We start from the raw sequence: 14,718 nt of genomic DNA, 5'->3' as shown, positions 1-14,718 counted from the left end.
GGAGAGAGAGAGTGAGAGAGAGAGTGAGAGAGAGAGAGTGAGAGAGAGTATCTGTGGTCCCCTTGTCTATTGATGAGGGATGGCACGAGGGAGGAGGGGGAGGAGGGGTCACAACATCAGCCAGTTCCCACCAATCAGCTCCAAGCTGTAGGCTACAGTCGTAGGCCCCACCCTCTCTCTCTCGTCACCAGGGCAGCAGTTCCATTCATCTCCGTAGCAACGGGTGTGCCGTGGGTGTGGTGGTATCTCCATCGTTGGTACAATCACACACAGAGGCTGAACAAACAGCGGTGGAGTCAGAGCGTCTGTCTGTCTGTCTGTCTGTCTGTCTGTCTGCCTGCCTGCCTGCCTGCCTGCCCGTCTGTCTGTCTGTCTGTCCCTCTTGGCTTATGTAGCTCTGGTGAACCCCTGACCTCTGGTAGTAAGCTGGTCAACAGTTAGCCTGTCAATAGGTGAGCAGGTGACCAGGTGAGCAGGTGAGCAGGTGACCAGGTGAGCAGGTGAGCAGGTGACCAGGTGAGCAGGTGAGCAGGTGACCAGGTGAGCAGGTGAGCAGGTGACCAGGTGAGCAGGTGACCAGGTGAGCAGGTGAGCTCTCTTCTGTGGATCTGCGGTCTCCTTCTTCTTGCTAAATGTGTGTTTCCGTATTTAAAGAGGAGATTGTCATGCAAATACCCCAGCGCACACCTTTATGGTAGAGAATGATAATGCATAGGCACACACACACTCACACACAGTCACACACACGCACACACACACTCACACGCACACACACACGCACACACAGGAACAATTACTGGAGACTAGTGCATGTTTAATGATAACATTACATGTCACCTATAGCCTGTATAGTGGTCCGTATATGGGATATTAAATGTAGATCTCAAACGGTCAACCAGCCTCGTGGATACTAGTAAACACAAATCGCTTCATTGATCTTCCACTTTTTATGAATGAACGACAATAAAGGAAAAGGACACAGCGGAGAGAAAGGGTGTGAGAAAGGGTGTGCTCTGCGCCTATTGGCTGAGCTGGGCTGACGTCACCTCCGCTGTGACGCGTTGCACCAGGAGCTCGCGGTGTCAGCGGTCACAAACACAACCTACTTAACGGACTCGCAGCTAGTCTCGGTCCACGCGTCACGTCTCGTCTCAACGCAAAACGGCGCAAAAAAACGACTAGGGAATATAAGAACACGGCCGCTATGGGGGACCATCAAGCGAACGCGACGACGGCGTCCACGACGGAGGACCTGTGCGAGATGGACTGCAGCGTGCTCAAGCGGCTGCTGAAGGACGACGGCGGCAAGTGTCTGCTGCTCGACTGCCGCTCGTTCCTCGCGTTCAGCGCGGGCCACGTCCGCGGCGCGGTCAACGCGCGCTGCAACAGCATCGTGCGGCGGCGCGCGAAGGGCGCGGCGCTCAGCCTGGAGCGCATCCTGGCCGGGGACGAGGAGGCGCGGGCCCGGCTCGCCGCGGGGCTGTACTCCGCGGTGGTGCTGTACGACGAGCGCAGCGCGGACGCCGAGTCGGTGCGGGAGGACAGCACGCTGACGCTCGTGCTGAACGGGCTGTGCACGGACGCGCGCGGGACGAACGTGTTCTTGCTCAAAGGTAAATAAAACCACCGCATGTGTAAGTTATTATCCAGTTATAATATGTGTTGCATGTGAGGGGATTGTTGGTGGTTATTTTCTATTTTATAGAAATGTGTTCAAGTACACATCGCTGGTTGCTTAATGCAGTATTTGCGTGCACAATGTGTGCCACGTGTAAATGCTACTATAACATGCATACATTATTATGTATGTATGTATGTATGTATGTATGAATGATACATACATTATTATGTATGTATGTATGTATGTATGATACATACATTATGTATGTATGTATGTATGTATGTATGATACATACATTATTATTATGTATGTATGTATGTATGTATGTACATACATACTCTCGCGTACACAATTCAGTTGTAGGATACGCGCAATGCTGGCCGAGCCAATGAGGTAATGGTGGTGCGCGAGTGAGCCGATCGATAACACACGCGGCCGCGTGCGTCGAGGCGCATTCTTGAGTCCCGATGACGCACGCGCATTTGGACACGACAACGAGGAGTTTATTATTAAGGGTAGAAATCACAGATCTATAGAAACGGATCTATATGAATCGATTAGATGAACAGAACGGAGCGGGTCTGTTCTGTGGTAAACCGACTCCCTTCAGAGGGGAGAATAAAGCCTTTAATTGTATGAAGTGCACGATGTGTGTGTAAATTGTGTGCATTGATGGTGTCTCTCCAGGCGGCTACGACCGGTTCTTCAGCGAGTACCCGGAGTACTGCCTGAAGACTAAGGCCCTACCGGCCCTCAGCAGCCAGGCCAGCCTGGACTCCTGCTGCGGAACGCCCCACCACGACCAGGTACACACACACACACACACACACACACACACACACACACACACACACACACACACACACACACACACACACACACACACACACACACACACACACACACACACACACGTACGCACTCACAATACAGCACACACTCACTCACTCACACACACTCACGATACAACACACACACACACACGATACAACACACACACACACACACACACACACACACACACACACACACACACACACACACACACACACACACACACACACACACGATACATCACACACACACACACACACACGATACATCACACACACACACACACACACACGATATATCACTCACACACACACACACACACACACGATACATCACAAAATGGATGGAACGTAGATGAGGTCCGGGTCTGATGTCAAGCGTTCATGTTGTGGTGGAGGCTGCAGTCCCCACTATGTCCATAATCATGGGCTAGTGTTGTGGTGGAGGCTGCAGTGCCCACTATGTCCATAATCATGGGCTAGTGTTGTGGTGGAGGCTGCAGTCCCCACTATGTCCATAATCATGGGCTAGTGTTGTGGTGGAGGCTGCAGTGCCCACTATGTCCATAATCATGGGCTAGTGTTGTGGTGGAGGCTGCAGTCCCCACTATGTCCATAATCATGGGCTAGTGTTGTGGTGGAGGCTGCAGTGCCCACTATGTCCATAATCATGGGCTAGTGTTGTGGTGGAGGCTGCAGTGCCCACTATGTCCATAATCATGGGCTAGTGTTGTGGTGGAGGCTGCAGTCCCCACTATGTCCATAATCATGGGCTAGTGTTGTGGTGGAGGCTGCAGTGCCCACTATGTCCATAATCATGGGCTAGTGTTGTGGTGGAGGCTGCAGTCCCCACTATGTCCATAATCATGGGCTAGTGTTGTGGTGGAGGCTGCAGTGCCCACTATGTCCATAATCATGGGCTAGTGTTGTGGTGGAGGCTGCAGTCCCCACTATGTCCATAATCGTGGGCTAGTGTTGTGGTGGAGGCTGCAGTCCCCACTATGTCCATAATCATGGGCTAGTGTTGTGGTGGAGGCTGCAGTCCCCACTATGTCCATAATCGTGGGCTAGTGTTGTGGTGGAGGCTGCAGTGCCCACTATGTCCATAATCGTGGGCTAGTGTTGTGGTGGAGGCTGCAGTGCCCACTATGTCCATAATCGTGGGCTAGTGTTGTGGTGGAGGCTGCAGTGCCCACTATGTCCATAATCGTGGGCTAGTGTTGTGGTGGAGGCTGCAGTCCCCACTATGTCCATAATCATGGGCTAGTGTTGTGGTGGAGGCTGCAGTGCCCACTATGTCCATAATCGTGGGCTAGTGTTTCCGGCCTGTTCCAGCGTATGAATAAATAACTAGCTTAATCCGGAGTGCTTCTAAAGTGTAACGACCTCTGTGTAGAAGCGCGGGGCATCGACCCCACGATGACGAACATTTGGTCCGGCCCGGACCTCTTAGCGCTATCGATCACTTCCTGGCCGGCCGCTGGTCAGTGATCAATAAGGTCCACTCCCGGGACCGCTGCAGACGTCCGGTACATGGCCGCGTCGTGCTTTAGTGTCATGTGATACCTGCTCTATAGGAGGAAGAGACATGCAGCCTTTAGCAAAATATAGAACTAGAATGGAAATATAAACCAATCATTGCTATATTTATCTTATTTAATTACAATTATCTTCCTACACTTTTTTTATTATATACCAAAATTATGTTTTAATTCAAATTCCAATAATGATCATATATTAAATCCCAATCCCACTTTCCATCCTAAACCGATCATCTGAGCTGTTATGAATCCCTATATTCACACTATATATCCCTATATTCACACTATATATCCCTATATTCACACTATATATCCCTATATTCACACTATATATCCCTATATTCACACTATATATCCCTATATTCACACTATATATCCCTATATTCACACTATATATCCCTATATTCACACTATATATCCCTATATTCACAGGGATTCGTAGAAGAATATGAAGTTGAGTGTAGACATTTTGTGTGGGAAAGAACATTTCTCCAAATACCGAAAAATGTAAAATCTACTTAACATTCTGAAAACCCCGTCTATTATATTGTTTCCATAGGGTTGGGCCTGCAAGAGAAGCAATACTTTTGTAAATGTGTTATATCAGGTGTAGAATCCAGTCTCCTCTCAGACCAAATATGAGAACACAAGAATCTGTGATCCATGATATATATATATATATATATATATATATATATATATATATAACTATAATTACTGACTAATTACTGACGGTCGGAGCTGCTATGAATACCCCAACATGCACCCCGACTAGGAAGGTGACTAACGTGTGTGTGTGTGTGTGTGTGTGTGTCCAGGGGGGCCCGGTGGAGATCCTCCCCTTCCTGTACCTGGGCAGCGCGCTGCACGCGTCCCGGCGTGACGTCCTGAACACGGTGGGGATCTCGGCGCTGCTCAACGTGTCGTCCGACTGCCCCAACCACTTCCAGGGGGACTACCAGTACAAGAGCATCCCGGTGGAGGACAACCACAAGGAGGACATCAGCTCCTGGTTCCTGGAGGCCATCGAGTTCATAGGTCAGTGGGACTCATTTAGTGTTTAGTGTGGGGATGAGAGTGAACCTCCACCAGACCCTGTCCTCCTAGTGTTTAGTGTGGGGATGAGAGTGAACCTCCACCAGACCCTGTCCTCCTAGTGTTTAGTGTGGGGATGAGAGTGAACCTCCACCAGACCCTGTCCTCCTAGTGTTTAGTGTGGGGATGAGAGTGAACCTCCACCAGACCCTGTCCTCCTAGTGTTTAGTGTGGGGATGAGAGTGAACCTTCACCAGACCCTGTCCTCCTAGTGTTTAGTGTGGGGATGAGAGTGAACCTCCACCAGACCCTGTCCTCCTAGTGTTTAGTGTGGGGATGAGAGTGAACCTTCACCAGACCCTGTCCTCCTCCCCCCAGACTCGGTGCGGGACTCCAGCGGGCGCGTGCTGGTGCACTGCCAGGCGGGCATCTCCCGCTCGGCCACCATCTGCCTGGCCTACCTGATGAAGAGGAAGAGGGTGCGTCTGGACGAGGCCTTTGAGTTCGTGCGGCGGCGCCGCAGCATCATCTCCCCCAACTTCAGCTTCATGGGCCAGCTGCTGCAGTTCGAGTCCCAGGTGCTCGCCACTTCCTGCGCCGCCGCCGCCGCCGCCAGCCCCCTGCTGGGGCCCAAGTCCACCTCCAGGCCGGCCACGCCCACCTCGCCCTTCATCTTCAGCTTCCCGGTGTCGGTGGTGGTGAACCCGGGCTACCTGCACCACGGGGGGCCCCTCACCACCTCGCCCTACTGAGGGGCCCGCCTCCCCCTGAGGGGAGGGACTGAGCCATGGCTGGGCCGTCATTGGCCGGACTGATCAGTCAATCACGTGGAGGGACGGCGCCCGGTGCTCCGAGGAGGCGGTGGGAAAGGGGGAGGGATCTCTGAACCAACACGGACTGAACGACACCCTGATACCAGGCGGTGCCCGGCGACGGGGCGGCGCCCGGCGACGGGGCGGGTATCGTCTGCTTCCACCGGGGATCGGTTCAAACAGAGCAGAAACGGGTTGAGGTCAAAACCAGTTTAAAGACACTGAGCCTCACTGCAGCTCTCTCTCTCTCTCTCTCTCTCTCTCTCTCTCTCTCTCTCTCTCTCTCTCTCTCTCTCTCTCTCTCTCTCTCTCTCTCTCTCTCTCTCTCTCTCTCTCTCTCTCTCTCTCTCTCTCTCTCTCTCTCTCTCTCTCTCTCTCTCTCTCTCTCTCTCTCTCTCTCTCTTCACCGGGAGTGAATGAATGGTGGGGGCGACTGTGGTCCAAGGGGGCGTTGCTATGGAGACGGCAGGTTTTCAAAAGACAGGAGATGGACACAGGAAGGAAGCAGTGCTTCTGAAGGGCGCTCTCTCTCTCGCTCTCTCTCTCCCTCTCTCGCGGGGGTGTCTCTCTCTCTCTTGCGGGGGTGTCTCTCTCGCGGGGGTCTTTGGGAAGGAGAGCAGGAGTCTTCCGTGACAGGTGCTGTGCTGGCTGAGCTTCCTGTCTCTCTCTCGCTCTCTCTCGCCCTACCTCTTTATCTCTCTCTCTCGCCCACGCACAACCTCCTGTCCTTATCCTTTCATCTCCCTCTCTCTCATCTCCTGTTCTCATCTAATTCACCCCTCCTTCCTCTCACCCCACCCCGGCTCTCTCCTGTCTCACCCCGCCGTAGAGAGGTGTTTGGAGGGTTAACAGAGACAGCCCCTGGGCCGGGAAACCCCTCTCTGCTTTGCCTTAGATGAACAGCATACGAACGAACACACACACACACACACACACACACACACACACACACACACACACACACACACACACACACACACACACACACACACACACACACACACACACACACACACACACACACACACACACACGACCAATAACACTGTTTCTTCGATGTGAATAAGGTTTTAATCCCATTCTCAAATCGTTGGTTGGTAACTCTACGATGTTCTGAAGACACAATGACCTTTACGTGTGTATTGTCAGTTTCCTACATTAACAAACAAAATGGAAGAAATATGGATTTCAAAACGATAGAAATGTCAAGAGGTTAATTATGATAATCAAGCTCTTCCATGACTCAGGTGTTCATTGTTGTCCAGGCTGTGACAACATGAGGCTGCTTCTTATATACTCAAGAGAAAACATAGAAAGGGTCCACAGCAGAAGCAGTCTGCACAAGCAGTTTTCTGTGAAAATAATTTCAGAAGTCTGTTATTTAGCATAAAGCACTTGAATAATTTTTGGGGCAAATTTAAAATGGAAAGGTTAAATGCTTGTGTTTGATGATACATGATTTGGTTTCGTAAATATTTATTAATTCAAGTGCTTTTGTATTTATTTTCTCTATTGGATATGATTGTAATGCAAAATATACAAATAATAATTGTTAAACAAGCAATTTCTACCGTCATAGGCTCCTGGAGACACTGTTGAAGCTTGTAAGCTTTATCTACATGGCCATATCTTATGACCAAAAGCACGTAGATATGGACTGCCTACCAACAATATCAAGGACCAAAATGATCCATTCTACTTCTCAAGCAGTAAATGCAAAACTTAGGAAAAAAAAACAGATACACAGCTACAATACCTTGTTTAATGCATGATAACACAATGCACTGATTGTGTTATCAGCTACAATACCTTGTTTAATGCACGATAACACAATGTACTGATTTATGCTGCTTTGAATGGTCTGGGGGAAAAAGAACAGACTGTAATAGACCTCCAGAAAGCACAACATTTTTACACACACACACACACACACACACACACACACACACACACACACACACACACACACACACACACACACACACACACACACACACACACACACACACACACACAGTGACAATTAATATTTTGGTTTTATGAAGTTTGTTGGTGCCTCTCGGTAGCACTTTGTTAGGGATGCAATACTCTTATTTATTATTTATGAATCATTTGCACATCGGGGTAATAGACTTTTGTTCAACCTTGGGTTCTGTCTTGATTGAGGGGAAGAGAGAGACACATTCCTTTAAAAATTGCAATACTTCTTTCTAAAGATTGTGCCGTCTGTCTCTGTGTTGTCTCAACACTCCCTGTCTATCTGTCACTGTGGGTGAAATCGATTTTCCACTTCTTGGACATTTGTATAAAGATTTCCTCCAATTTCACCATGGAATGCATAATTCATGCCTCTATTTATTACTAAAGTTCCATTGTTGAATAAAACAATCTTCTTAATATACTTTCTGTAGCCTCTCTGTACACTGTACACTCCTCTAGTGGTAGTAATGAACAGGAAACACTCCCCTCTAGTGGTAGTAATGAACAGGAAACACTCCCCTCTAGTGGTAGTAATGAACAGGAAACACTCCTCTATAGTGGTAGTAATGAAGAACAGGAAACACTCCTCTATAGTGGTAGTAATGAAGAACAGGAAACACTCCTCTATAGTGGTAGTAATGAACAGGAAACACTCCTCTATAGTGGTAGTAATGAAGAACAGGAAACACTCCCCTCTAGTGGTAGTAATGAAGAACAGGAAACACTCCTCTATAGTGGTAGTAATGAAGAACAGGAAACACTCCTCTATAGTGGTAGTAATGAAGAACAGGAAACACTCCTCTATAGTGGTAGTAATGAAGAACAGGAAACACTCCTCTATAGTGGTAGTAATGAAGAACAGGAAACACTCCTCTATAGTGGTAGTAATGAACAGGAAACACTCCTCTATAGTGGTAGTAATGAAGAACAGGAAACACTCCCCTCTAGTGGTAGTAATGAAGAACAGGAAACACTCCTCTATAGTGGTAGTAATGAAGAACAGGAAACACTCCTCTATAGTGGTAGTAATGAACAGGAAACACTCCTCTATAGTGGTAGTAATGAACAGGAAACACTCCTCTATAGTGGTAGTAATGAAGAACAGGAAACACTCCTCTATAGTGGTAGTAATGAAGAACAGGAAACACTCCTCTATAGTGGTAGTAATGAAGAACAGGAAACACTCCCCTCTAGTGGTAGTAATGAACAGGAAACACTCCCCTCTAGTGGTAGTAATGAACAGGAAACACTCCTCTATAGTGGTAGTAATGAAGAACAGGAAACACTCCTCTATAGTGGTAGTAATGAACAGGAAACACTCCTCTATAGTGGTAGTAATGAACAGGAAACACTCCCCTCTAGTGGTAGTAATGAACAGGAAACACTCCTCTAGTGGTAGTAATGAACAGGAAACACTCCCCTCTAGTGGTAGTAATGAAGAACAGGAAACACTCCCCTATAGTGGTAGTAATGAACAGGAAACACTCCTCTATAGTGGTAGTAATGAAGAACAGGAAACACTCCTCTATAGTGGTAGTAATGAAGAACAGGAAACACTCCCCTCTAGTGGTAGTAATGAAGAACAGGAAACACTCCTCTAGTGGTAGTAATGAAGAACAGGAAACACTCCTCTATAGTGGTAGTAATGAACAGGAAACACTCCTCTATAGTGGTAGTAATGAACAGGAAACACTCCCCTCTAGTGGTAGTAATGAAGAACAGGAAACACTCCTCTATAGTGGTAGTAATGAACAGGAAACACTCCTCTATAGTGGTAGTAATGAAGAACAGGAAACACTCCCCTCTAGTGGTAGTAATGAAGAACAGGAAACACTCCTCTAGTGGTAGTAATGAAGAACAGGAAACACTCCTCTATAGTGGTAGTAATGAAGAACAGGAAACACTCCTCTATAGTGGTAGTAATGAACAGGAAACACTCCTCTATAGTGGTAGTAATGAAGAACAGGAAACACTCCCCTCTAGTGGTAGTAATGAACAGGAAACACTCCCCTCTAGTGGTAGTAATGAACAGGAAACACTCCTCTATAGTGGTAGTAATGAAGAACAGGAAACACTCCCCTCTAGTGGTAGTAATGAAGAACAGGAAACACTCCTCTATAGTGGTAGTAATGAAGAACAGGAAACACTCCTCTATAGTGGTAGTAATGAACAGGAAACACTCCTCTATAGTGGTAGTAATGAAGAACAGGAAACACTCCTCTATAGTGGTAGTAATGAAGAACAGGAAACACTCCTCTATAGTGGTAGTAATGAAGAACAGGAAACACTCCTCTATAGTGGTAGTAATGAAGAACAGGAAACACTCCTCTATAGTGGTAGTAATGAACAGGAAACACTCCTCTATAGTGGTAGTAATGAAGAACAGGAAACACTCCCCTCTAGTGGTAGTAATGAACAGGAAACACTCCTCTATAGTGGTAGTAATGAAGAACAGGAAACACTCCCCTCTAGTGGTAGTAATGAAGAACAGGAAACACTCCTCTATAGTGGTAGTAATGAAGAACAGGAAACACTCCCCTATAGTGGTAGTAATGAAGAACAGGAAACACTCCCCTCTAGTGGTAGTAATGAAGAACAGGAAACACTCCCCTCTAGTGGTAGTAATGAAGAACAGGAAACACTCCTCTATAGTGGTAGTAATGAAGAACAGGAAACACTCCCCTATAGTGGTAGTAATGAAGAACAGGAAACACTCCCCTCTAGTGGTAGTAATGAAGAACAGGAAACACTCCTCTATAGTGGTAGTAATGAAGAACAGGAAACACTCCTCTATAGTGGTAGTAATGAAGAACAGGAAACACTCCTCTATAGTGGTAGTAATGAAGAACAGGAAACACTCCCCTATAGTGGTAGTAATGAACAGGAAACACTCCCCTATAGTGGTAGTAATGAAGAACAGGAAACACTCCTCTATAGTGGTAGTAATGAAGAACAGGAAACACTCCTCTAGTGGTAGTAATGAAGAACAGGAAACACTCCCCTCTAGTGGTAGTAATGAAGAACAGGAAACACTCCCCTCTAGTGGTAGTAATGAAGAACAGGAAACACTCCCCTATAGTGGTAGTAATGAAGAACAGGAAACACTCCCCTATAGTGGTAGTAATGAAGAACAGGAAACACTCCTCTAGTGGTAGTAATGAAGAACAGGAAACACTCCTCTATAGTGGTAGTAATGAAGAACAGGAAACACTCCCCTCTAGTGGTAGTAATGAAGAACAGGAAACACTCCCCTCTAGTGGTAGTAATGAAGAACAGGAAACACTCCCCTATAGTGGTAGTAATGAAGAACAGGAAACACTCCCCTCTAGTGGTAGTAATGAAGAACAGGAAACACTCCCCTCTAGTGGTAGTAATGAAGAACAGGAAACACTCCTCTATAGTGGTAGTAATGAAGAACAGGAAACACTCCCCTATAGTGGTAGTAATGAAGAACAGGAAACACTCCCCTCTAGTGGTAGTAATGAAGAACAGGAAACACTCCTCTATAGTGGTAGTAATGAAGAACAGGAAACACTCCTCTATAGTGGTAGTAATGAAGAACAGGAAACACTCCTCTATAGTGGTAGTAATGAAGAACAGGAAACACTCCCCTATAGTGGTAGTAATGAACAGGAAACACTCCCCTATAGTGGTAGTAATGAAGAACAGGAAACACTCCTCTATAGTGGTAGTAATGAAGAACAGGAAACACTCCTCTAGTGGTAGTAATGAAGAACAGGAAACACTCCCCTCTAGTGGTAGTAATGAAGAACAGGAAACACTCCCCTCTAGTGGTAGTAATGAAGAACAGGAAACACTCCCCTATAGTGGTAGTAATGAAGAACAGGAAACACTCCCCTATAGTGGTAGTAATGAAGAACAGGAAACACTCCTCTAGTGGTAGTAATGAAGAACAGGAAACACTCCTCTATAGTGGTAGTAATGAAGAACAGGAAACACTCCTCTATAGTGGTAGTAATGAAGAACAGGAAACACTCCTCTATAGTGGTAGTAATGAACAGGAAACACTCCTCTATAGTGGTAGTAATGAAGAACAGGAAACACTCCTCTATAGTGGTAGTAATGAAGAACAGGAAACACTCCTCTATAGTGGTAGTAATGAAGAACAGGAAACACTCCTCTATAGTGGTAGTAATGAAGAACAGGAAACACTCCTCTATAGTGGTAGTAATGAAGAACAGGAAACACTCCCCTATAGTGGTAGTAATGAACAGGAAACACTCCTCTATAGTGGTAGTAATGAAGAACAGGAAACACTCCCCTCTAGTGGTAGTAATGAACAGGAAACACCATAGACATTAGAAAGAGTAGACGCCGCATTGGCTGCTTGGACGCAAGAAATGCGGCCGCCATCTTGGAGCGGTCATACTCAGAGTTGCGCAGCAGCAGAAGACACAAGATGCCAGAGCACTGCAGCATATTCCTGCTCAAATCGGCGGACCATCGCAAACAGGGCTCGGGGGATTACTGTTCAGGAGGAGACAAAGTTTGGCATCGACAACCATCATTCTGACTCGTTGTCATTGGTTGTGTCTGTGTTAAGGCTGCACCACATTGCCAAACTCTCTTGAACTGCAGAAAGGGCGCACGAGAAAGAAGCTTTGCAAAACAGTCCTCTTTCAGGGGTTTTAGCTCATACAACCACTTTTATGTGCTTATATATAACAGAGGGGAACCGTCAGGGCCCTCTAGGCCCTCAGAGAGGGCCTAAGATATTCTAGATATTCTAATTTTATTTTATTAATTCATAATTTGACAATCAACATCTAAACAAAAATGTTTGAGGAAATAAACCCTTCAAACCGGAATGTGAAGGGTTAAATGAAAGAAGCCCTTTGTCAGCCTATCAGAATTTTGCTGACTCGGCAGTTGTTGGGAAGGAAAATGCTATGCAGCTCTGTGATTGGTGGTCCCGCTATAATTTCACAGAGGGTCGAGTAATAGTAATTCAATGAGACTAATTTCAAATGACAGTAAAATTGACCAATCATATCTTCCCTCTAAATGGGTGGGCTTTGTTATCGCTAACTTTATGAAGTTCTGCCCGCTGTGAGGGACACGAACCACAAGCCAATAAACTCGCTACTAGCTTATGGGGCAAGATCTGGTTTACTTCACGATGGCAGCCGCCGCGAGTAACGTAACCGAGGAGGAGGACATTGTTTCTGATTTATTATTTACGCCATTTTCTAGGTTAACTTTTAATAAAAAGTTGGAGTTAGTCGTAACAGGAAGACCCACACAGAGCTAAAATTGGTTCAAAAAACCAAAGCTTTTGAAAGGTATTTCAACTCCACCAACTATACCCGTGGATGACGGGATCAACCAAGGAGCAAAAGTAAATTAAATTAAAAGCAAAGGATCAGTCGCCATCAACCACTAAATCCAAAAGGACAGGAGGATGGACTTTGTTTTCAAGTAATGCGATCATCAAAGGGTAAGTTATTTAAAATGTATAGGCCGCCGTGCCAACTGGTTTTACTCTGGCCGCCTCTGCCACTGTTTTGTGTATGTTAAGGTTTATTTGGGAAAACGGCCATTGTGCAGAATTACCAGTCAATCTGTAAATTTACCAACTCAGTGGTCATTATGCACGGTAAATGTGCATAACATTTCATGTAATGCTGTGCGCGCCCACAGCAGCGACAGACTTCAGAACCATGGACAGTGAGAAACCGCAGCGTGTGTCCGGCGTGGCTGGTGTCCACGGACCCGCTCCCGAGGGGGACACGGATCAGCGTTTCGCCGTGTGTGTCGCTCCTTTCCCGGGGCTAGAGTTAAGCTGTGCGTGGTTGTGTGTGTCCGGCGTGGCTGGAGTCCATGGACTGGCTCCCGAGGGTGTCATGCGTTTTGCACCCTGGGCCGTTGTCATATTCTACTGAACTGCACACACAGCTTGTGTGATGATGTGATCATGTTGTTATTTGTCAGGAGGATTTGCATTTTGCTTAAGCTTAAGAGATAGCTGTTTTTATTTTTGGTGATAACTCTCTCTCTCCGTGCTGTTTGCTTGCTGCATTGCTAAGGCTGGACTAGCGTATTAATTTTGTTTCAGAGCTGGAATTGTCATAGGTAACTTTTGCAGTACTATAGAGAGGACACAGTAAGCTAAGCTGGTGGTTTGCTTTTTTCGTGACGGGGGAAGGGGGGTCAGAGGGCCAAGGTTTAAGAGTCACGGTTGGCTACTGTGCTAAGCTACAGTACGTAACCACAAGAACGGCGCAAGATCAGTCCTGAATCCAGCACGTACACATGCTTTAAAAAGTGTATGTATTAAAACAAAATAACATCCTAGTATGGTCGATCATTTGCAAAAACTTCCATCGATGCCACGACTCCTTGCTGGAAGTCAAACCTCCTGTTTCCGCTGTCCGCGGTCCACTCAGAGCGGACCGATCTGCAGGTCAACAGGATAAAGTCATGGTCTACACCAGGCCTATTCAACTAGTGGCCTGTGGGCCAACAAAAAGAAAATACAAATAGAATACAAAAAATATCTATATATATATATATCTATATCTATATATATATATATCTATATATATATATATCTATATATATATATATATATATATATATATATATTTTTTTTTTTGGTTTGCATTCGTTTTATTTATCATATTGCAGTGTAGTATGATGTAATACATTTCAGCCGTAATATTCTCACATAAGCCACAGGGAGCAGCACCGAGCACATTCAACAATTGAGAGGTAATATTCTCATAGCCACAGGAAGCAGCACTGAGCACATTTAGAAATGCTGCAACCTTTTGCACATAGGGGGCAACAACGGACACACAGATGAAGTGAGCAAGTTTTTAACGTTATAGAAGAAGTCTACCACACCTCACTATAAAAGCAACAGCTGAACGGAA

General features: G+C 46.3%; 1 protein-coding gene across 1 annotated transcript; it reads left to right on the top strand.

Moving 5' to 3' along the window:
* Positions 1–1,120: 1,120 nt before the first annotated feature.
* dusp4 (dual specificity phosphatase 4) lies at positions 1,121–7,578 on the top strand. The gene is made up of 4 exons (XM_084482858.1): positions 1,121–1,613; positions 2,309–2,427; positions 4,814–5,033; positions 5,409–7,578. The coding sequence occupies exons 1-4, from the start codon at positions 1,205–1,207 to the stop codon at positions 5,780–5,782; spliced, it is 1,122 nt and encodes a 373-aa protein (XP_084338984.1). The 5' UTR covers positions 1,121–1,204; the 3' UTR covers positions 5,783–7,578.
* The last annotated feature ends 7,140 nt before the right edge of the window (positions 7,579–14,718 follow it).

Source organism: Micromesistius poutassou (genome assembly GCF_964030765.1).
Source record: "Micromesistius poutassou genome assembly, chromosome: 18".
NCBI classification, from domain to species: domain Eukaryota; kingdom Metazoa; phylum Chordata; class Actinopteri; order Gadiformes; family Gadidae; genus Micromesistius; species Micromesistius poutassou.
Note: the sequence above shows the minus strand (reverse complement) of the source record. Positions and strands in the feature narration are given on the sequence as shown.

What these genes read in the sequence shown, in the direction of transcription:
- dusp4 (XM_084482858.1), top strand. Translation starts at nt 1,205, where the DNA reads ATGGGGGACCATCAAGCGAACGCGACGACGGCGTCCACGACGGAGGAC. An exon ending in GAACGTGTTCTTGCTCAAAG is followed by an intron (nt 1,614 to 2,308) that starts GTAAATAAAACC and finishes GTGTCTCTCCAG; the next exon opens with GCGGCTACGACCGGTTCTTC. An exon ending in GGAGGCCATCGAGTTCATAG is followed by an intron (nt 5,034 to 5,408) that starts GTCAGTGGGACT and finishes TCCTCCCCCCAG; the next exon opens with ACTCGGTGCGGGACTCCAGC.